General features: G+C 28.7%; 2 protein-coding genes across 2 annotated transcripts in view; both read left to right on the plus strand.

Annotated features, from left to right (window-relative positions):
• LOC100201164 (PHD finger protein 12) overlaps window positions 1-19,291 on the plus strand; it is a 68,115-nt gene extending 48,824 nt beyond the window's left edge. The window contains exons 17-18 of the mRNA XM_065807562.1: window positions 5,788-5,870; window positions 18,734-19,291. Coding sequence (XP_065663634.1) covers window positions 5,788-5,870; window positions 18,734-19,168 — 518 coding nt within the window. The 3' untranslated portion in view covers window positions 19,169-19,291. The remainder of the gene's footprint in view (window positions 1-5,787; window positions 5,871-18,733) is intronic.
• Window positions 19,292-20,249: 958 nt separating this feature from the next.
• Window positions 20,250-21,232, plus strand: LOC105843155 (zinc finger protein 713). Its single transcript, XM_065807563.1, has 2 exons — window positions 20,250-20,673; window positions 20,764-21,232. Exons 1-2 carry the CDS (start codon window positions 20,290-20,292, stop codon window positions 20,971-20,973), a joined length of 594 nt encoding a protein of 197 aa, XP_065663635.1. The 5' UTR covers window positions 20,250-20,289; the 3' UTR covers window positions 20,974-21,232.
• The last annotated feature ends 4,619 nt before the right edge of the window (window positions 21,233-25,851 follow it).

The raw sequence follows: 25,851 nt of genomic DNA on the forward strand, positions 1-25,851 counted from the left end.
TATTGACCGAGCCGTCTCTCTTTATCCGTCAGCTAATATTGTTGTTGTTGGTGACATTAATGCTCATCACACTGAATGGCTTGGCTCTAGTGTCAGTGATTCGGCAGGCGTTAAAGCCCACAACTTTTGCCTTTCTCAATCCCTAACTTAAATAGTCAACTTTCCAACCCGCTTTCCAGACAACCTGAATCATTTACCTTCTCTACTCGACTTATGTCTTGTTTCTGATCCTAGTCAGTGCTCAGTTTCTCCACATTTACCCTTAGGTTCTTCTGATCACAGTTTGATCTCTCTAAAACTAATATCTCATTCTTCTTCATCACCTGGATTCCCCTATTATTGAACCTCTTACAACTACAGTAAAGCTGACTGGGATTCTTTCCGTGATTTTCTTTGTGATGGCCCATGGGTAGAAATCTTTCGTCTTCCTGTCGACAAATGTGCTTCTTACATAACTTCGTGGATTCAGGCTGGCATGGAATCTTTATTCCCTCTCGACGATTCCAGGTCAAGCCTCACTCTCCTCCATGGTTTTCTTCACACTGTGCTGCTGCGATTGCCAATCGAAACCGTTACTTCCATATTTATCAGCAAAACAGTTCTCCAGAAAACAGACGTCTGTTTGTTACTGCAAGAAACAATTGTATAAAGGTTTTGTCTAACGCCAAAACCCGCTATTTTCAGGTCATGAAATCTCGTATCTCACCCCAAAAATTAGGCTCTCATGACTTCTGGAGAATCTTTAATAATATCAATAATAAGGCAAATCTATAATTCCACCTCTCTTGTATGGTTCAGACTTTGTCACCTCACCTAAAGACAAAGCCGAATTGTTTGCTAAAAACTTTTCATCAATATCATCTTTTGATTCCACTAGTTGCGTTCTACCTGATATTGCCAACAAACAGGTCGATCCATTGCTTGACATTCATATGACTCCAGCATCTGTATCTAAAGTGATTTCCTGCCTAGACTCTTCTACAGCTTGTGGCCCGGACAACATACCTGCTATTGTCTTGCAGAAGTGTTCTCCGGAGCTGTCGTCTATACTCTCAAAACTATTCAACAAGTGCTTATCAGAGTCTTGCTTTCCAGCCTGCTGGAAAGCGGCATCTGTTATTCCTATCTTCAAAAATTCTGGAGAGCAATCTGATTCGTCTAACTACCGTCCCATAAGTCTTCTTCCTATCATAAGCAAGGTTTTTAAATCTTTAATTAACAAACACCTAATTTCTCATCTTGAATCTAATAACTTACTTTCTGACCATCAATATGGATTTCGATCTTCTCGTTCTACAGCTGATTTGCTAACAGTAATAACCGATAGGTTTTATCGTACATTAGATAAAGGTGGAGAGGTTAAGGCCATCGCTCTTGACATTTCAAATGCTTTTGATAAAGTTTGGCATGCTGGTCTTCTCCATAAGCTTTCTTCTTATGGTGTGTCCGGCAACATCTTTAAGATCATTGAATCCTTCCTTTCCAATCGTAGCATAAAAGTTGTCCTCAATGGACAACACTCTTTTTCTTATTCTGTAACTTCACAGGTTCTTCAAGATTCTATCCTTGGCCCTGAACTCTTTTTAATTTACATTAATGATCTTCCAGATATTCTGACATCTAAGGTGGCATTGTTTGCTGATGATACTGCCATTTATTCTTGTCGTGATAAGAAACCATCACCCTCTGATTGCTTGGAGGAGGCATTTGAGCTTGAAATGGATCTCACTTCTGCTACAGCATGGGGTTCACAGTGGCTTGTGAACTTCAATACGAATAAAACTAAGTTTTTTTCCAGCCAATTGTTATCGCAATAAGTAAGGTCTTCCTATATTTATGAACGGTGATGTACTCGATGAGCCTTCAACCCTTCATCTTCTAGGAAAAACTTTTATTTCGATCTTACTTGGAAACTATATATCAAATCAGTTGCACAATTATCATCTGCTAAGGTTGCATCTCTTTATCGAGCTCGACTTTCTTACTTTGGATTCTATTCTCTATCTCAATAAATCTTGTATGGAATACTGTTGCCATATTTGGGGCGGGTCTTCTAATGATGCTCTTTCTCTTTTGGACAAGGTGCAAAATTGCATTGTAAACATAGTTAGATCTGTTCCTGAAGCCAACCTCCAAACATTATCACATCGACGTAATATTGCTTCTCTTTCTGTTTTCTATAAATACTATAATGGGCACTGCTCTAAAGAGCTAGCGTCTCTTGTGCCATCTATTATAATTCATTCTCGTATTACTCGTCATTTAATTAAGTGTCATCCTTTTTCTGTGACTGTTCCTAAGTGCTCTAAAAACGCTTATTCGTCTAGTTTTTTTCCTCGAACATCAGCTCTTTGGAATTCGCTTCCTTTATCTTGCTTTCCTGATTCATATAATTTGCAATTTTTTAAGTCGTCTGTCAATGGTTATCTTGCTCTACAATCTTCATCTTTTCTTTTTCAGTAACTTCCAACTTTAATTAGTGGGTGCTTGCAGCCTTGTTGGAAGCGAAGATGTATTAAAAAAAAAAATTAAAAAAATATATATATATATATAAATACATATATATATATATATGTATATATATATATATATATATATATATATATATATATATATATGTTTCTTACTATCAAGAAAGTATATATATATAATAAGATAAATGTGTAGCATAAAATATAAACAAAATAATTTTTAAAAATGACAAAACTAGTAAAAAGACAATAAAAAGACAAAACTTTTTTTATCAAGAAAACCTTTCAGTTGTTGAATTCTGTTATTAATCATTTAAAATTGTAAAAAAGTTAAAAAATTTAAAAGTGATCAATTGAAAAAAAAATTTTATTTTTGTTTGATCAGTTTCAAATTTAAAATTTAAAGCAAGTTCAAAATAAAAAAGATCTTAATCCTATCAAAAATATTTGATATTGGGTTAAACAAAACAAAAAAAGATTCAAACTTGTGTGTATGTTTTGAATTTTTAAATACTTTTAATTGTAATAAAAGTAACATCAAAATATTTAGGTAGTGGTCTATTAACTTCAAATATAAAATTCTTGTGAAGTTTGTTGTTAAATATGACTGCAATTTTGATTGGATTATTAAAAATTTTTACTAATTAATAACGTAAATTTACATAAGTAAAGGACATAAATTTTGGGTTTGAATCTTGAAAAAAAAAAGTTAAAAAAAATCTTGTTAAAAAAGAAATGGATTTTTTTATTTTTTATTAAAATAATGATCATTTTATGCAATAAAATTAAAAATAGTAGTTTTTATATATAACGAATAATATTTTTGATTTTATAATTGATTATATATAAAATATTTTTAGCTAATGGTTGTGTGTATATATATATATATATATATATATATATATATATATATATATATATATATATATATATATATATATATATATATTAGGGTTATGACTTTTTGACTTTTTTTTTAAAAAAAAATTTCCCGTGTCATAAATCGATGAACTTTTGTTAGAAAGCATTGAAAACATGTTTAATTCCTCTAGGTTGTAAAAAAGGGTCTCCGCGCAATTAAAATTAAGAATCGATATTTATTTAATCTTGTTACTGCTACAACTAATACAGGTGGCTTTTGGAAAATTTCAGAATATTTTAGATGGCTTTAGAATATTCTGGAACAATTTAGAACATTCTGGAACAATTAAAATATTCTAGAACAATTTAGAATATTCTAGAATAATTTAGAACATTCTGGAACAATTTAGAATATTCTATAATAATTTAGACTGTGTATATATAGCAGCTTATCTAATTTTATAGTTATTACAGAAGCAAGACATGGCGATGTACAAGCCTAGCGATAGTAGCATTCAGAAGAACAAGGATGTCTGGACCATTAATCTGGTAAAATTTGAAGACTCTCATAAAAGAAGAAAAATGGTCCCTTTGGAAGAATATTCACTTGAAGAAAAGTGCAGAATGCTTTCCAAAAGCAAATTAACGGATGCTACCATTTCCTTTGACCAAAAATCAAAGGAAGAAGGAGCGAATAGCGGAAATTTCCAAAGAAGTCACCAAATTGTGGAAGAATAAACTGAATTTTTCTCATGTATCTGATCAAGTTATATAAGCAAAGCTTGATAAAATACTGAAATGTTATGATGAATGTGTCAAGTGGGGAAGTTACAAACCCCTTGATGAAATTTTTTGATACTACTTAAGTGGATGGAACATGATTATCTTCTGAGGACAAGGGATTGTACCATATCCAGGTGGAAAGCAACAGAACAGTGGAATACTCTACAGGCCAAGCGGCCAGTAAAGAAACCATCCATCCCTCTAAAAGAAAAAAACTTTCTAAAAGGTCATCCAACTCGTCATCTTACTATCCTTGTTTTAGTGATTCTGACAGGCTGATAACAGTGAATATAAGAACAATGAAGAAGATGAGACTACTCCTACATCAAGCAGAAAACATCATAAAAGCAAAACTTGGTGACCTACACAAGAGTATCAACAAAAAAAGCTGCTAATATATGCAAGCAATTGTGAAGGCATTGACATCCCAACTCCATGTCAATCAGCTATTTACAAGTCAACAATCAAAGGCAATCAAGCTGAAAAAAGCTGAAATGATTGAAAAGTTGCATGTGGAAAGTTGGTCCTTACACTTTGATGGCAAGCACATCAACAGAATCGATTATCAAATGGTCATTCTTAAAAATGAAAGAAGAGAAATCAATTTGGATGTCGTGAGCTTGGTAGATGGCAGGGGAAAAATTATTGCTCGAGGTATTTCTAAAGTCCTCAATAAATTTTACCTATTAGATTTCAGTACAGATAATTGTTGCAGATACCACCAGCTTCAACACTGGAAAAAAGAATGGTGTTGTTGTAATATTGCAACGAATGTTCACAGAGAAACACATCAACAAACCTCAGTTTATCAGTTTTCAACACCCTGTATTAGATAGAATCCTCCGTTTGGTGATGGATGAAAAACTTGGAAGTAAAACACAATCGCCGAACATGGAATATCTATTTGTATCTCAACTGTTGAAAGAGTTTGAACAACTGAAAACACAGTTTGATCAGGTTTCAGAAATTACCCAACATCAACAATGTGAGGTGGAATTCCAGAGTTATTCCTTCAACAAGGATAGTTCTGCATGTCGATTTATATCATATGGCTGGGCAGATCATTGGTTTACAGACCAACTGTACAATGTAAACGACTTTAATAACTTGGCTGAAGTACTGAATCCATACAAAAAGGCTTTAAGCTCTTTGAAAAATTACTGGAAGCAAGAGTCATCCATAATACAGATCCCAGAAGTAATCAATGCGCAGAGCGCGCAATCAAAGTAATGAAGGAAATGTATTTGTCATGCAAAAATAAAGATTAATTGCACCTTCTATTCCTTCTATGCAACAAGCAAGAGCAAGGTCAATGGTCTGAGTCATTGTTGGATTGAAAATTTATTGTATTACACGACTATGACATTCTAAATACATTTGAATACATAGTAGTACTTATGTCAAAATTGATTTGGCAATGGCGGGGTGAACTTTTTTCAAAAGATATGCAAATAATAGTTCATTTCAGGCTTTGTAGGTAAAAGTTCATCAAACTACAGTACAGGAGCATGGGGTTGAAAAAAAAGTCATACCCCTAAAATAAATACATACATACATACATACATACATACATACATACATACATACATACATACATACATACATACATACATACATACATACATATGTATTGGTATTCAGGACACATGATATTTTTACATGATATTTACAGGTGCTGATATGGATTTATGTTTGTCAAACTATGGTTTCTGCAACTACGTATCTGGAAAACATGCTACAATTTTTTTTGATAAGGTTGTATGTTTCGTTTTTTTTTTATAAGGTTGTATGTTTCATTTCTTTGATAAGGTTGTTTTGTATCTTTGATAAAGTTGTATGTTTCATTTTTTTTTTTGATAAGGTTGTATGTTTCATACCTTTGATAAGGTTGTATGTTTCACATATTTGATAAGGTTGTATGTTTCATATCTTTGATAAGGTTGTATGTTTCATAACTTTGATAAGGTTGTATGTTTCATATCTTTGATAAGGTTGATATGTTTCTTTAAATAAGCTTGAGCTTCATACATTAATTATTTTTTTTTTACTTTTTAATACTTTGCGATATTAAAAAAAGTTTTTTAAGTCTAGTTTTTTGAAATGTTAATTTTCTAAACTTTAAAATATACTAAATAAAATAGTTTTTCTAAAATATTTAAATTATGATATATATCAGATACCACGTAGATGACACTTCATGACAGAATTAAAAACTTGATGAATTGATGAATTATTGATTTTGGATTGACATACATCTTATAAATATTGAATACGCTAGAAACTATCACATTCACATGCTTTATATCCCTCCATTTTTTTATAATGTATTAAGAACTTTAAAAAAAACTTTAAAGGTTATCAAGTTCCTATAATTTTTCTCAGGCTTAAATGACATAAACTCTAAATTTAAAAAAGTTCCATAAACCTGCAGAAATAGTCACACTAAAGTTGTTTTGATATTATTCCAGCTTCTGATTATTAACTAGAGTGTTTGTAGTATAATTCAAGTTAAATAATGTTTTAAGTTTGTGCCTAATGATTTAAAAAGAAGTGAAATCCTGTTTAAATTATGTGTTTGGGGCTACCCTTTAATTTTTTTAGCATTAAAAAAAAAAAATGTTAGAAAATATCTGTTTTTTAACATTTTTCTTTTATGTTTTGTGTTTTATTAAAGTGCACTATATTTTTTTTTGCTTTTAATTCAATAAGTGTTTTTATTTTCATAAAAGTCATTTCACACTTTGTTTTTCCTTAATGTTTGAGCAATATATTACTTATTCCTTAAGTGTTTGGACCCAACTTTATAATATAGTTATAACTTTTCTCTAATACGAATGGTAAATGAAATTGACAATGGGTCCATTAAATTAATTTATATTTTACTATAATTTATATTTATATTGAAAAACAGTTTCTCAAATTAAAAAAAAAAGTTGTCACTCATTTCCTTCTCATTAAAAATATTTTGTTAATCCTAACAATTTTAAAAAGGTGTGGCCTCCTTAATATCTAGTTTTCCAACATCATTAACACAAAAAAGATTGCGTACAATTTTTTTGCAACCTTGAAGTCTTTGATTTTTTTCCAAAGCTCTGATGAAATGTTTAGTTTTACTAACTGATTTTTTACAAATGAAAGATGATAAGAAGATTTTTCTTTGTTGTCTATAAATGTTAATCAGGGGTTTGTAAGGAGAGAGTTGGTAATTAAGTAGTAAGTAGTAAGGAGAGAGTTGGTAATTAAGTAGTTAAGTTAGTTAAGCTTTAGAATGTTTAACTTAAGAATGCTTTAGGTCTTTGGTATGTTTATAAGTTTCTGACCCATTATAGTCTTTTCTGCATAACTCTCAGTTATGTGAAAAGATATGAGTTGTCAAGCAAAGGAATGATTCCAGCCTCCTCAGATAAGTAACCCAAGTGTTATTCAATAGATTTGATGGTTTCACCTTCAATGTCAATTGATTTAAAATTCATCAAAGAAAAGAAATGCAGGTCATTAGCTGAAGTGATTAGCCATCTTGCATAATGATTAGAACAAGCATACCGAATGTGGAAACCTCTTTTAATATATACAATAATAATAGTTTATAAAAAATTACTTTTAGTAATATAATAACAATAAAAATAGTTATACCATTAATCTATTAATAATGTTTATAATAATATTGGGATTGTAACTTATATTAATAATAAAATTAATAATATTAACAAATTACTAATAATGTTAAAATTATCATTGTTAAAATTTTTTAAATTTGTTTTAGGCATTAAATCTTATTGGAAAAAAAGTAATAATTTTAAAAATTATATATTGTAAGAAATAAACATTAATTCAACAAAAAAAATTTTTTTTTGAGCTTGTAATGCAAAAAACATAACGATTTAGAGAAAAGCATTAGTTTCTTTAACTTTTTAAGTATTAGTCAATTTTACAACAATAAGTTCTACAATTTTTTAACTTAGCTTTCTAAGAAAAACCTCATTAAAATTTTGACTATAACTTTGCACTGCTTCAACACATTATATATTTTTTGTAATTACAATATTTGATTGAAACTAGAAATAATTTTAATTAGGTTAATAATGTATATATGATGTAATACCTATAAATAGATAATAGCCATAAATATTTAATAAAATGAAAAATTATGAATTATCTCAGTAATAATTAAAATTTTTAAAATTAAATATTACAAGTTAGTTATGTGAGTATTAAGTTTAGAAGCTAACTTTATATTTTTACAGTATTAATTGTCATGGCAGTTTTTTTATTTTTAGAAGTTCTGATTTTCGATATGAAACAGTTGCTTTTTGTTCATAAAAAATCTAGGTGTTATAGATTTCAGAATTATAATGAATTAATCAGACCATTTGAATTATGTTTTTTCATAAGTTTATTCCTTAAATCTCGCACCTAATTAGAGATAATGGTGGTGGTGGTAATTTTGGTATTTATAACAATATTCTAATTAAAAATTTAATTTTTTATGTTTTTGTTATGCACACACACACGCACGCACGCACACGTTTAAACTATATACTTATAAAAATAAATTATTTTTATAAGTTTTACTTACAATATTAACATATTTAAAAAAAGTGTTACTAAATGTATACACACTATAGTAGATATATATATGTAGTTTTGCAAAAGCTCTGAGTGTGTCTGTGTGTGTGTATAAACACACATATGTATATACATATGTGTGTGTATGTGTGTGTACATATTCATACATACATACATACATGCATACATACATACATACATACATACATACATACATACATACATACATACATACATATCTATGTATGTATTTATATATGTACATACATACATATATATATATATATATATATATATATATATATATATATATATATATATATATATATATATATTGTCAAGGTTTGTGTTTTCGAGTTATAGGGTTGAGAGGGTTATAAATACAATTAAGTAGCCATTTTATCTGTGGTGGCCTTCTCCCCTTTGGGGAGGTGAATTAACATAAGAAATATATTATATATATATATATATATATATATATATATATATATATATATATATATACACACACACACACACATATGTATGTGTGTGTATACATGTGTATATATATGTATGTGTGTGTGTATACACACACACACTCACACACATATGTCTGTGTATGTATACATATATATGTCTGTGTATATGTATGTGTGTGTATGTACTCTTGCTTGGTCGTTTTTATTTTTTCATTGTCAGGTCAGTTTTAAGTTTTTTTTTAAAAAAAAGTTTTTTTTTTTAATTATTTGATGACTACCTGCCCCAACCAAACCCTCAGTTGATGTGTAGCAGCACTTCCTTGTTAGCAGCAGGCTATAAGATAGATGCTGTAGCAGCACTTGCTTGTAGCAGCAGGCTTTAAGATAGTCAACATAGCAACACTCCCTTGTAGCAGCAGGCTATAAAATAGTTGATGTGGCGACACTCCGCACATGTTTACAGTTAAAAATAAAAATAAATACATTCAGAATGTTTTTAAAAACACTCTAGTCTTTTACTTTGCGTTTTTGTGGTTTTTTAAAAAACAATAAATTTAATTAATTTTCCTAATTAAATTAATGTGTTTTGTTATAATCTAACCTTAATTTTGTCGAATTAGATGCCATAGAGTGTAATTAAGTGTGGTTTTTCATTAGTGTTGTCACGGTTGTGAATTAATTTGACTGTTGACTAAAATCGACTAATATATTTTTGAAGTTGACTTTAAGTCGATTTAGTGTTGAAATAATTTATTTTTTTGAAACAAATTGTAATAAAAATAATAAAGTTATTTATTTTAAATAACTTTATTATTTTTTAACATCATATTATTTAAATATTAATAGAGCCACACAATATGAAAAAAGAGCCACTCCAACAACAGGACAATTTATTCCCAGACCTCAATAATTTAGGGACTGCCCTAAATACTTGCTGTATATCAAAGTCTATACAATCATATTTACAATGTGATTCTATAGATGGCATTAAGATTTTAAAGCTTTACAACTTAATTTTACTCCAGGGCCAAGAGCCAGCTTGGAGTGGCCCTATAAAAATGTATTTATGAAAATCAAAAGCATCAGCTTTTGATTTTCATAAATACATTTTTATAGGGCCGTATGTGATTGAATATGATAGATGAAAAAACAAACTTAAACTCTGATAAACTAGTTTTCAAAAATCTTTTTAAAATGATTGATAAACATAAATGCTTAACACAAAACGAGATAGACTACATTACAAAATTTGAATGGAAATCAAGCAATTTTTATGTAATTCCCAAAATTCACAAATGTAAAGAAATAATCAAAAAAGTTCAAGAATTTAATTCTCTAGTTATTGAAATGCAACCACCAATCGATTTAAAGGGTCGACCTATTATTGCAGGAATTGACTCACCTACGTCACATTTAAGCCAATTTCTGCACGTAATTCTATCTCCTATTGTACGGAAGCAAAAAACTTATATAAAAGATGATTGGGACTTCTTAAGAAAAATTCCTAGAGAAGTAGAGCTAGATAGTATTATACTAACATGTGACATTGTTAACCTTTACACTACAATTCCCCACAACCTTGGTTTAGAAGCATTAAAATTTTGGGTTGAAAAACATAAAAATCTAATACCTGAACGAATTACTACCAATTTCATTATAGAATCAGCATCATTTATTTTAAAAAACAATAATTTCCTCTTTGATAATCAATTATTTCACCAAATCACAGGTACAGCCATGGGTACAGACTTTGCACCAGACTATGCATGTCTTTCGATAGGTTTCTTAAAAGAAACAATACTTTTTCCAAAAATTCTACCAAGATTTTTTTCGAATGACGAGGTTCATACTATTGAACAGTTCTACTTTAGATATGTTGATGATGGTTTTAACATATGGCCTAAACACTTAGATATAAACAAATTTAAATTGTCACTCGCCGAATTAAACAATTCAATTACCTTCACAATTGACTATGGCATTGAATTAGTTGAAAAAGAAAATATTTATAATATAATTAATTTTTTAGACATTTCTGTTATTCTTCAAAATAACAAATATATCAAAACTGACATATTTTATAAAGAAACAAACACACACGATTATCTTAATTTTAACAGTCATCATCCTTGCCACACCAAAAAGAACATCCCTTATAGTCTTGCAAAAAGAATAATTGTATTTACATCTGATTATATCACCGAAAACCTGCGTTTAGCAGAGCTTAAATTATGGCTGAAAGAATGTAATTATCCAGACATTGTTATTGAAAAAGCATTTCATAATGCAAAACTACAAGGACCAGCTCAACAAAAGAAACCTAATGAAGTCGTTCCTTTAGTCACTACATTTTACAGCAACCTAAATTAACTAAAACCAAACTTCTACTCAGTTTATCCACCAGTGAAAGAATACAAAAAATATTTTCTAACATAAATCCTGTAATAGCTTACAAACAACCACCAAATTTACTGAGACAACTTACTTCCGCTAAATTTAACTCCACAACATCTAATAACAAAAAGATAGGAATTTTTAAATGTAATGATAGTCGTTGCAAAATTTGTTTATTTTACCTACAAGAGGTAAATAATTTCGTAACATCAAACGGTACTATTTGGAACATTAAAAGTCACATTACTTGTAGCAGCAAGAATGTCATTTATTATCTAAAATGTTTGTCTTGTAATGGTCAATCAACGTATACTGGAAAAACAAACAATTTGAGAAATCGCACTAATGGTCATATTTCAAGTTGCAGAACTGGCCATTCAACAGACAGGTTTGACAATCATGTATATGATTGCCAACGTATAAAAAAAAAAAAAATGGAACCATTTTTCCAGCTTTTTGTATTTCTGGAACTTAAAAGTGATAAAAATTTATTATCTTATGAAAGTCATTTGCATAAACAAAAGCATGATACTTTTAACTAACACTTCCTGTTTTAAAAAGTATTAGACAATGGTAACTAATAGCAACAATACATTAATTGATTAAAAAATACTTTTGTAACAAAAAATAAATAAATTTGTACATAACAGCACTTAAACTAACACTACTGATGAAACATTGAAAGGCCTCTAGTGTTAAATATATTTTGTACTAATTTCTTACAAACCTTTAAAGAAATATATAAAAAAAATTTTTTTGAAGTTGAGATTTTGTTTGACATACATTTTTCATTGTATATATATATATATATATATATATATATATATATATATATATATATATATATATATATATATATATATATATATATATATATATATATATATATATATATATATATATATATATGTATATATATATATATATATATATATATATATATATATATATATATATATATATATATATATATATATATATATATATTGTTATTCACCTCCTCAAGGCCGAGAAAGCCACTACAGATGAGGAGGCTATTTAATAGTGGTTATAACCCTCTCTCAACTATATAACTCCAAAACACGAACCTTGACGAACAAGGCCGCCTCGCAGAAAAACAAATTGAGTACGGTACTACCAGGGATGTGGTGGGGATGGAACTCAGAACCTCTCGCTTATGAACTCCGAAACACGAACCTTGAGGAACAAGGCCGCTGCGCGGAGAAACAAGTTGAGCGCAGTACTACCAGGGACATGGTGGGGATCAAACTTGGAACCTCTCGCTTATGAAGCGAGCGCTTTACCACTACACCACTACCGCATATATATATATTTATATATAAATATATATATACACTTATATATATATATATATATATATATATATATATATATATATATATATATATATACACATATATATATATATATTTATAAATATATATTTTTATATATATATATTTATATATAAATATATATATACACATATATATATATATATATATATATATATATATATATATATATATATATATATATATATATATATATATATATATATATATATATATATATATGTATGTATGTATGTATGTATGTATATATATATGAAGACCACACGGGTAAAACCACAGATGTCCACTTTTTAAAAATTTCAAGTTTTATATATTTTTATGATATTTTAGTACTAAGCTATTTTAGTTTTAAAATTCATAACAAAAAAACTATGTTTTAAGGCTCTACGGTCATTTAAAAAAAAAGGGCAACTTTGACACAACCACTGTTGTCCAATGTTTACTGCGTAAAAAATACAGTTGTCCAAGTTATTTATAACTAAACCAATAATAATAAAAGCGTAAGTCACATGACTAACTTTTACCCTTAAGAAAATTACGTTGGATGAACTAAACAACATTACGTTCACAGAAAAACATTTTAAAATACACTATATATATATATATATATATATATATATATATATATATATATATATATATATATATATATATATATATATTTATATAAGTATATATATATATATATATACATTTATATAAGTATATATATATATATATATATATTTATATAAGTATATATATATATATATATATATATATATATATATATATATATATATATATATATATATATATATATATAAATTTATACTTATATATATATATATATATAAATTTTTTGACTATTGGAAACAGATGGTCTGATGATGAATGTTCTATGCAGCATGATTTTAGATTATCAATTATCTCAAATATAAAAGATATCAAACTAATTTGCAATTTATGTGCTAGGCAAAATATAAAATGAAAAGTTTTAGATTGATTTTATTATCTAGTTCATAAAACTGAAAAACTTGACAGCATTACTATTTCACTACTAATTAGAACTCTGTTATATTCTGTATAGGCATGACACCTACAGAATGTGATAGAAACATGGCCATTGCAAGTCAAAAGTTTCTGTCAGAAACACTAGACAATCTCACAAAAAACCATAATAATTTCAATATTATATACAAACATGATACAAGAAAAATTTCTGAAATTTGCAGAGTTTCAAAGCCAAACTTCTTGGTTGTTTGTTCATTTAAGACATGTTCACTTAAGGAAATTAAAAAATTAAAGGGTAATTAAAATTTAATTATATGGAAAATTAGAAATATTTAGTTTTATGTGTGTTACATCCCATATGTTTAGATCAAAGATCAAAGTGCTTGATAAACTGAAACAAGCATACATAGCTCTGTTGTCTCTTTTTTGTTAAAAATTTCAAAACTCATTAAACATTTTCCAACTGGTCAAAATAAGACATTTGATATTTTTTTATCTTATTTTTGAAAAATTTATTTTATTTTTCTTTGAAATTAAAAAAACACATTTTTATTAACGGTGTGTTCACAATTGTTGTTTGTATGGCTTATACAAACTTGATATAAAGTGATGGTACAAAGTCATCATGGAATCATCTATGGTAAATAGATGAGGTTGGGGAAGAGAAAAGGTTGCAATGATATTTTGTATAAAGTTAAAAGAAAAACTTTCATATAATTTTTTATTTGAATTTTTTTAATGTAAATAAGGGGGGGGGGGGACATTTTATTATCCCATCACATACTTAGTTCGTTGTGGTTGTATATTATAATGTGTTACCATCAACCTTTAAAAAATAAGTGCTCTAAAAGGTTACAAGCTAATGTGGTTTATGAGTTGATGAGTTTACAACAAAAAAACCACAGATGTCCTAAATGAGTGTCTTGTTTTCAAAAGAACACTGTGAATAAATAATTCTTGTATTTAGCACAAAAATTGCATTTATATATTGTGTTAGGACTAAATAGTCATAAAAATATATTTTTAATATATTTTTATGACTATTTAGTTGCACCAATCAGTTATCTTGTCAAGGTTGTTTTGGTTGCTTTTAGTATCATTTTTACTTTTACTTCATTTTACTTCATTTCCTGGCTATTGGTGCTATTAGTTTTGTGTTGTCTACAAATATTTTTGTTGTCTGGGAGGTTGTTTATGCAGATGGCAAATAGAGTTATTCCTAGCACAGATAATACCACTAGACACTGGCGCCCATCCAGATGATTTATTGTCTAGAACAACTTGCTGTCATTGATTTGTTAAAAATGAGCAAGTTCATACAAGTAGTTGATCTGTTATTTGCTCACTTTTTCAGCTTAAATGTTGTACTAAATCAAATACATATGAAAGTCAAGAAGTATGATATCTAGTGGTATTTTCTTTGCCATGGTTTTGGTGCTTTATAATTTCCAGAAGGTTTGTCGTATATGATTTATTTAGAGCGAAACCATGTTGTTTGATACAAAAAAGGTTGTTTTTTGTGGAGTAGTTGACAAGTTCATTCCTAACTATTTTTCCATAGTTTTACATGGGACAGACATCAAGCTGATCATCAATCTGTAGTTTCCAAGATCTGTTGGGCTTCTTTTTTTAAACATTGGTGTTACATTTGCATATGGCCATGCTGTTGGTACTACTCCTGAATGCAGTGAGATGTTGAATATGATCAGTAGTGGCTTGGCAAGTTTTTTGGTCAGTGCTTTTAGCATAAATGTGTGAACAACTGTCTGCTCCTTGCAATTTGTTTTCATCAATTTGAGTTAGTAACCTTGCTACTTTGTCCACCGTGATTTTTATATTGTCAATTGTCATATTCGTTTTTTGGCTGAATGTGTGGCTTTGTGTGTTATTTTTTACTGAAGACGGACTTGAATTAATTGTTTATTATATCGGCTATGTCCTTTTTAATTTTTTTTAGTGCACTGCTGTCAGATTTGAGGTCTTGTATTGAAGTGGATATTTTTGATTTACTACTTATATATGAAAAAATATTTTCCGCATTTCTATTGTCAATTGCTAAATTGATTTCAAAGTTTTGTTTTGCTTTTTTCAATGTTTTTTTTAATATCTCAGCTTGTTTTGCTGTATTCTTTTACTAGTTTTTTTTCCATTTTGAGGCTACCTTTTGTTTCCACAGCAATGTCTTAAGTTTTTTATTTTATTAGTCACCCATAGTGTTTTTTTAGTTTTTAAATTAAGTCTTTTTTCAGAATGAATTTTTTACATAGGTCATAGTATAAGTTCAGTAATTTATTGTAGCATTCATTTGCGTTTGAGTTATCAAGGATGTTTTCCCATTCAATTTTGTCAAGCTCTTTTTTAGTGATTTGTAATCGCCTTTGTAGTGATTAAATTTTTTACTTAGTTAAAGATGTACTTAGTTTTTCATTGTATCTAGAAAGTTCCATTTGATTACTAAATCGTCATGTTGGTTTGATAAGGTTCTAACTGAAGTTTTTTATATTAGAAGAATTTACAAAAAAATCTTTTTTCTTAATGTATTATTAAAACTATTTATATTGTTTTTTTATTTGTTTATATATTTTTTATTTTGATGATGTATAAAAATACATAAATAAACAAAAAATAATCATATAAATATTTTTATTTAGACATTAAAAAAAAAAAGAAAAAAAGATTTGTTTGCTATTCTTCTAATATAAAAAAAATCAGTTAGAACCTTGTCAAACCAATGTGGCAAAATGAGCTCGTTTAGTCATTACAAGTGGCAAATCTAATGTAGGTTTTTTATTTGTCATTTTATCACATTGATTTATGTTGTCACATTACGTTGTCGATAGTGGTTTTATGTTGTTCATCCGCTTGTATGAATGTGGGAAAGTTAACAAATTAAGCGAGGGAGCTTTTGTCGAGCATAACAATGAATTTTATAGCCGGGTTATTTTCAGGGCCAGTTACACATACGGTACCATATGAGCTGGCTAGTAACTTTGTATGAATGATGCTTTTTCTAATTGTAGTATCAATTGACAGATCATTTATGTATCTTGAGGTAGATGGCAGTCAATATAAACAACCTATTAATGTATTTTCATTGTTTATGTTTATCAAACATCGAGTTTGCTCATAGTCTATGTTTATAAGTGCTTCATAATCAATTTTGACAGATGTAGGTCTTTGTGAACATAAATGGCAACTCTAACTTTACAGAACATGTCGTAATGGTCCAGATGCAAAACTGATTGGCTCATGAACCATGTTTTACTTACAAAATCTATGTGGGGGCAGCTGTGAATTCATTAAGTTTGTTTGCATTTAGCAATATTGCATTAGTTTGGCTTGTACAATAATGGTTTTATTGCCATCTGTCATCTTTGTACCGCATTATGTATATATTTGTTGCTAAATCTTGTTACACAGGGACTGAAGAGTATTTTTTTTTTTCTTTATAAATATGTTTAAATATATATATATATATATATATATATATATATATATATATATATATATATATATATATATATATATATATATATATATATATATATATATACCCTTGCATAATCGTCTTTAAGTTTTTACCATAAAATGTCAGTTTTAGGTTTTTTTTAATTTTAAAGACTGGAAAAATTAATTTATTTTTGTTAATTATTATATATATATATATATATATATATATATATATATATATATATATATATATATATATATATTTATATATATATATATATATATATAAAATAAATATATATATATATATATATATATATATAAAATAAATATATATATATATATATATATATACATACACACATACATAGATATATATATATATTTTTTTTTTTGTTATTCACCTCCTCAAGGCCAAGAAGGCCACTACAGATGAGGAGGCTACTTAATAGTGGTTATAACCCTCTCTCAACTCTATAACTCTGAAACACGAACCTCGTCAAACAAGGCCGCTGCGCGGAGAAACAAGTTGAGCACGGTACTACCAGGGATGTGGTGGGGATTGAACTCGGAACCTCTCGCTTATGAAGCAAGCGCTTTACCACTACACCACTACCGCATATATATACACATACATAGATATATATTTATACACATACATAGATATATACATACATATCTATATGTATATATATATATATATATATATATATATATATATATATATATATATATATATAAAATAATAATAAGAGTTGTGTTGATACTGGTATACTATAATACTATAATACTGGTATAGAGTATACTATAATACTGGTATACTATAATACTAGTATAGAGTGCTCAATACAAAGTAGGGCAAATTATATTATTTAAATAATAACACATGGTAGTTAACATGACTCCAAGTATATATATATATATATATATAAATATATACACACATGTATACACATATATGTGTGTATATATATGCATATATATATATCATATATGTATGCATATATGCATATATATATATATGTATGTATATAGTAGCAAAAAACTTAGCTATAAAACTTATTTATATAATTTTAACTTACTAATTTAATTTACTTTTGCTCTGTTCTTTAAGAACATCAAGCTCTCTATATGTAGAAAACATTACCTTATATATATATATATATATATCTCTATATATATATATATATATATATATATATATATATATATATATATATATATATATATATATATATATATATATATATATATATATATATATATATATATATATATATATATATATATATATATCGTGATGCTATACTTTTTTTCATCTCCCTCGATGTAACAACACTTTGACTAAATAGTTTTTTGAAGTTATTGTTCCTTTTAAATAAAACGATTTTTTTTTTAGGAAACACAGCAGTTTGAATTATTAAATTATTCTGAACATGGAACGATTGTGGATAATGTTCTTTATTCCTGTGACTTCTCAGAGAAACTTAAACTTCATATTACTTCAAGTAATGCTAAGATAGAATCAAAATACCAGGATTTTGAGCTAAAGAAGAAAAAACCTCCTTTAGGAAGAACAACAAAAGGTTTAGGTACAGAATTTATTACTAAAAGCTGTAATTGCAGAGCTAGTGCATCAAGTTTGATTGGCGGTAGTGGTGCAGGTTGGGAAGGCACTGCAGTTTTGCATCATGGCAGTTATGTTAAATTAGGTTGCTTGCATTTTGTATTTAGTATTGTTGAATGCAATAACTTGGTGATTGACAATTATAATTTACCAGTGAAGCAACAAAACGAGCATGTAAAAAGTGAAAATGAGGAAAATCCTGCATAATTATTTTGTGATATTGTGTATATATTTAAAAAAATTGAATAAAACTTATGTTAAAGTTGCAATAAATGGAAAGTTGAAGTTATCGTGAAGTATATTTAAATATATTTATAGAGATGTTAAAAAGTTTTTTAAACATTTATATTTAGTTTGTCTTTTATATATATATATATATATATATATATATATATATATATATATATATATATATATATATATATATATATATATATATATATATATATATATATATATATATATATATATATATATATATATATATATATATTCATATGTATGTGTATATATATATATATATATATATATATATATATATTTTGTTTGTTTGTATATTTGACCTATTTGTGTAATTGTATATGACGTTTTACGTTGAAAAGCTTTTCAGTGTAAAACGTCATATTCCATTGAATTTTAGATTGAAGTGTTGTTTAAAAATTTTGGTGCGTGTGTGTGTATATGTGAAAAAATTTTGTTAAAAAAATAAGATTAATAAAATTATTAGAAAAATAAAATTATTCATATCTCACCAACAATTTGTTGATCTTATATTTTTCACTAACGACTTGTATGATCCCATATGAAATATTAATGTCATATGGGATCATCCACATTACTTTTTGTAATTGGTACTCTACAGAGTCTTTCTTCCCGAAGAACTCCAAGCACAAAAGAGAAATAAAAAACAAGCAGTTGTATAGTGAGGTTTCAGTTTGCTAAATCTATTATAAAAAGACTGTTATAGATGTTTATATATTTGAAATTTGAATGAATGAATTTGTTTACATATGTGTGTGTGTGTACATATGTATATATATATTACTTATGTATATATACATACATATATATATACATACATATATGCATGTATATATATATACATGTATGTATATATAGACATATATATATATATGTATATATATATATATATATATATGTATATATGTATGTATATATATATATATATATATATATATATATATATATATATATATATATATATAATATATATATATATATATATATATATATATATATATATATATATATATATATATATAGTTATTTTTATTTAGCACAAAATTTAACACAAAAAAAACTAACAGATGGTTGTTGATATGGATAGCTCTTTTCAATGTTTTCCGAAGGAATGTCATAGGAAAATAGTTCTTCAGCAAAATTCATCAGATCTTGTAACATTAAAACAGAAGACCGGTGCTAACTCGTGCTTAAATCAATCAGAAAAAATCGTAATAAACTTTAATGATATTTATTCAAAAAATGACGATAGTCTCTCAGATAACTCGAGTCCTAAACAAGTTCCTTTACAATGTGGAGAAGAAGAAACTAAAGAACGTCCATTTGTGTGTCATGTTTGCGGAAGAAAGTTTCGTCAACGCTGTCATGTTGATCAACATTTACGAACACATACTAATGTGCGACCTTACCACTGCAGTTATTGTGCAAAATCTTTCAAACAAAAAAGTCAGGTACAATTTTTTTAATGTTTTTTAGTATGCTATGATTCTCAAATATCAAAACTAGTTTCAATATATGGCAAATTTTTTCCTTTTTTTAAGATAAATCAACACGAACGAATTCACACTGGCGTGAAACCTTACAAGTGTGGAATGTGTGCTCAAGCCTACCCTCAAGCTACACAGCTTCGTTATCACATGAAAAGTCACGTAGATAATGTATGCGATAAGCCTTTGACAAACTTTGAGGAAACTATTAAATCAAAAAGAGGACGTCCACCAAAATCATTGGGAGATATACTTTTAATTTAAAAGAAAAATTTGTAAATCTCATTATCATAGAATTGTTAAGCGATTCCAAATCGTAAATCCTTATAGGATTAGGTCCTTATAAGGTTAGATTCTTAGAGGATTTACTATAACAAAAAGTGAAAGTCGTGTTCTCATTTTTGAAATGAAATTTTATGCAAAATCAAGACACTTGTTAAACGCTTAACCTTCATTAGCTTTATGTTTACGAATTGAGAATATATGTTCGTACTGCAAACGAATAAAAAGAAATCAGTACTGAGCGTTTTTATCGTTGTACTGAGCGTTTTTATCGTGCGATTTTTGTATAATATGTTGCATAATATTTTATTTTATTTTTACTGAATCAAATTTCAAATTTCCCTATTCAGTTTTTTTATCCTTTTTCTTTAATTTCTAAGTTTGAATGTGCATAAGTACAGATGGTATATGCACGAAAATTTAAGTTTGGTTTTTTTTTTTTTTTTTGTAAACTATTTATTTTCAAATATTTAAATTTTAAATATACCTTAACATGAAACTCTGAAATATACGCTTCAATATTTTTAAAGGTAAAATTACTTGTGTAAAAATTACTTTATGAGAAACTTTGCAAAAAGTATTTTACTTTTTCAATAAATTTTGTTCACCATTTAATGCGCCATTTTACGGAAGAAAAATTTCCAAAGCATTACGTTATACAATTATTGGTTTTTATGTTATAATAAGATAATATAGTATCTCTCATTCTACCTTAAAGTAGTAAAGATTATGTTATTATAAAACTAAAATATTTTACGTCTAATAAAAACTAAATGAAAATTAGTCCAAATAAAAGTCCAAAACTATTTAAATTCGTTCATCAATCAGTCAAGAAAAAAGTTTTGCCAATTATCTTCGAATATTTTTTGTATTGACGTTTATTTGGGATTTATGCAGAAAATGAAGGTGCGTCATTTTTCTTGAAACCTATTTGCTGTTCTATTTTTAACGGATTCATCTATATTTTTATCAGCTTTATGTTAATTATGAAAATAAATTTGTTTTAGTTCATAGAAGAGTTGTTTTTTTTAGCATTTTTTGAAGATATGTGAAGACTTTTTTTTTGTTGCTGAAAATTTGGGGAAATCTTGTAATTATTGGAAATAATTACAAGATTTCAAAGATAACTTCAACAATTGAAGACCTTAGAATGAAAACTTCCAATGTCAAAACGATTTTTTTTTCCAGGAGAGCAATTTGCTAGCCGATTTCCGAGCGGGCAACTTACGGGTTTGGCTAATATTGAAAGCAAAGAATTATTGCTAAGAGCGTTCATAACTGGATTACCAGGTGAAATTTCAAAGTAGCACAAGTGAAAATATTTGTGTTCAATTAGCAGTATGTATTGAACCATGCAAAGAAACCATACACTACTGATTTTAACTGCTATAATTGCGGCAAGTCTGGACATGTTGCTAGAATCTGTTTTTCAAAGAAACAAATTTTTAATGAAGGAATAAAAAATGTTTCAGATGTGGAAACTTTGGACACATTGCAAGAATTTGTTAGTTGCATTAGGGAAACTCAAATGGGAATTACCAGCGCCTGCTGTTTCCCAAAACAACTAACGCAGTCCAATATGCACTGTGCAGGTAAAATCGAACTATTATTTCAAACAAGCTCAGAAAGCCGGTGTTCATATCAAAAAAAATGAACTAATGGTGTTGATGGAGAATTCGTGAAAATGGTGGCAGAAGCTGCAGTAACATTAATCATTGAAGGAAAAAAACTAAAAAAATCAGTAATGATTTTAAAAGTGTTGTTAACGGTACTGATGCTGTTATTGGTATGGATGTCATAAATCGCTGTGGAGGAGTGCACTTAAGCAATGTGGACTGCTAAATATAAATGGAAACAAGGTGAACCACAACTGAGGAATTCTGTCGCGCAATACAAGGTAAAACCCCAGTTTATACATCAATTTAATAAAGAGATGGACACAAGTCCATTTTCACTTATGCTCCTGGGTGGAAAATGGCTGGTTGGAACCATGCAACAAAGATAAAAAAAAGTACAGAAGGGATAGTCTCGTTAATGGCAGTTGAACAGGAAAATAAAAGGAAAATACGACCAGTTCTGGACTTTTCGCGAGTTAAACTAAGTTAAGGTGAAAAAATAGAGAACTGTTGGTAACAAATTTGCATGGCTTGATCTCAGATGCGCCTTTATGCAAATACGCATTTATCCAATTATGTGGGAGCATCAGAGGGTAGTCTACGAAGAAAAAAATACCATCTTACACGTCTTGGTTTTGAGTTTAATTCTACCCCAAAAATTATATCTTTAATCGTAGGCAGTGTGTTTAATCTTGATACAGGCATTAGTGAAGCAACTGACTACTTTATTGACAATATAACCGTTAATTTGAAAAAAACGTCAGTTGAAAATGCCGTAAACCATTTGATCATTGTCATAGTCAAGGAAGTGCTCGGGATGATCTAACAGAGATCAAGCTCAGTCTTGGTTGATCGAAATATTGTTCTAATTTGGAAGTCAGTGGTTCAGTGTGAGGGAAATAAAATGGTAAATCGGAGTTCAAAATGGAGCAGTACTATGGTGTGATGCAAGCAGCATGGCAATGGGAGTTGCTATAGAATATAATAACGTAATATTTGAGGATGCTGCCTGGCTTTAAAGTGTTAATGATGTCATGCATATCGATATTGCTGAATTAGATGCTGTGGCGCATGGGATAAACCTAATCGCTAAGTGGGATATAAAGAACCTGTCAGTATTCACCGATTTAGTAACGGATGGTTAAAAAGTATGCTGACAGAAAGTCACAGAGTTCGATCAAATGGATTATCAGAAATACTTATGAAAAGAAGACTTTCTCTATTGCAAGACTTATTAAAAGAATATAATATGAACATCACGTTGAAATAGGTTTTTAAAAACAGGTCCTTTAAAAACAAATCTGACTTGTTGACAAGAGTTCCAAAGACCTGGTTAAATGAGCTTCCACGAAGAAATACTAAAGAACTATGTGGAGTAAATATAGCAGAAGAAATTCGTAGTTGTCACTCAAAGCATTTTGGAATTAATCGCACAATGTTTGCAATCCAATTAAGACTTCCACACGTGTTGAGAAAAAACGTTGAAGAATGTGTGCGCAAGTTTTGTCAATTTAAATCAAATGATCCTGTGGACCAAGTCGGTTTGCGGTTCGGAAAAAGTTGTCTCGCGAAGATACCATAAGGGTAGTAAGTCAATTGAAATCCGGTAAATTGCGGTAGGCCATGCTCCCTAGGGAGCATGGCCTACCGCAAGAACTATTGGTGGATAATGGAGCGGTGTTAAGATCCAGTAAATTTTCAAACATATGTGAGAAACGGTGTGTAAAAAAGATATATAGATGTGCATATAGACCATCAGGAAATAGGATTGTGGAGCGTAACCACCGCACAGTAAAAAGAAACAGCTGCGAGGGCACAAATATGTTGTTTACTAGCGGTATTTTGATACAATGCAACACCAACAATGGGAACACACGAGGAATCTGCACCTGCCTCTCAAAAAATAAATACGTCTGGCGTCTACCAATTCAAGAGGAGAAAAACACTGAAACTCAGGAAAGATCACAACAAGTCATGGAAACTGGTAGAATTGGATAAAAAGTTTATGTTCGCCACGCTGATACAAAGTGCACTTCACTTTTGAAAATTGTTACTGTAACTGACATACTCTCAAACACAAGTATTTAAATTGACGGTGTACCGAGACATGTATTAGATGTGAGAATAGCTCCTACCTCAAATTCGGCGCCGGTTTTTCCGAGGCGGTCATAATATTTTTTAAACATATTTTTAGATTTTATTTTTAAATTTTAAAGAAAAGTGGCGCAATAGTCTATAGTCTCCTTCTGCCCCTACATCTACCCCTACTGTTGTCTAACCACTCTCTGTTGTCACAATCCCTAATACGAAACTTTTTTTTTAACTTAGTAGATTAAAAAATTGTTAAAAAGACTATTAATTCTTATTTGGTTTAATAAAAAATTAAGATAAAACTTTGAAGTTTTTACTGGCTTTATTGTCTCGGGTTGTCATAACTTTGATTAATCAGGGTATCATAGCCTTAGACAAGGGGCCAAACTTTTTTTTTTGTTGCTCTTCTAACAAAGTTTTTTAATTGTGTAAAGAAAAGTATTTCGTGATTAAACTAATAATAAAATGCAAACAATTGTAAACCGATTCTACATATATATATATATTCTGCTGGCTTGTATGATATGCTTTTTAGGCAAAGGCTATTAGAAGCCAAATATTACTTAACATACCCTCTGCCTTGGGGCTCTTGGTTGAGTAAAGACTAGAGATGATGTCTCAATAAAAATTCTCATTTTGAACAGACGTTAAATGCATCCGTCTACTGTCTTGTAGAAAGTTTCCTAAGTAAATAGGTTCTATCTGCTGACCTGCTCCACACCCTTTCTTCATCTATCAAGTTATTTATAATACATTGTTTCCAATTTAGGATACTGAACGCTGAATTTTCTTGACTAATCGGATGGCTTTTGCTAGTGTCTCTGTTTTTATGACTAGGCAACTCATTCTATTATCTCCTAATGAAGGTGCAGCTCTAAAACTCAGTTTTATGGTTCTGAGGCCGGCTGGAGGTCAGGTCAGTTGTTGGTGACTTTAATGCCCAACACATTGAATGAATTGGTTGTAGTGTCAGTGACTCTGGAGGCGTTAAGGTCCACGAATTTTGTCTTTCTCAATCTTAAGCACAAATAGCCAGCTTTTCAGCTTGCTTTCCAGACAATCCGAATCATTTGTCATTTTAGATTATTCGACTTGTCTTGTTTCTGATCCTAAATAGTGCTCAGATTTTCCACATTTATCCTTAGGTGCTTCT

Source organism: Hydra vulgaris, chromosome 10 (assembly GCF_038396675.1).
Source record: "Hydra vulgaris chromosome 10, alternate assembly HydraT2T_AEP".
NCBI classification, from domain to species: domain Eukaryota; kingdom Metazoa; phylum Cnidaria; class Hydrozoa; order Anthoathecata; family Hydridae; genus Hydra; species Hydra vulgaris.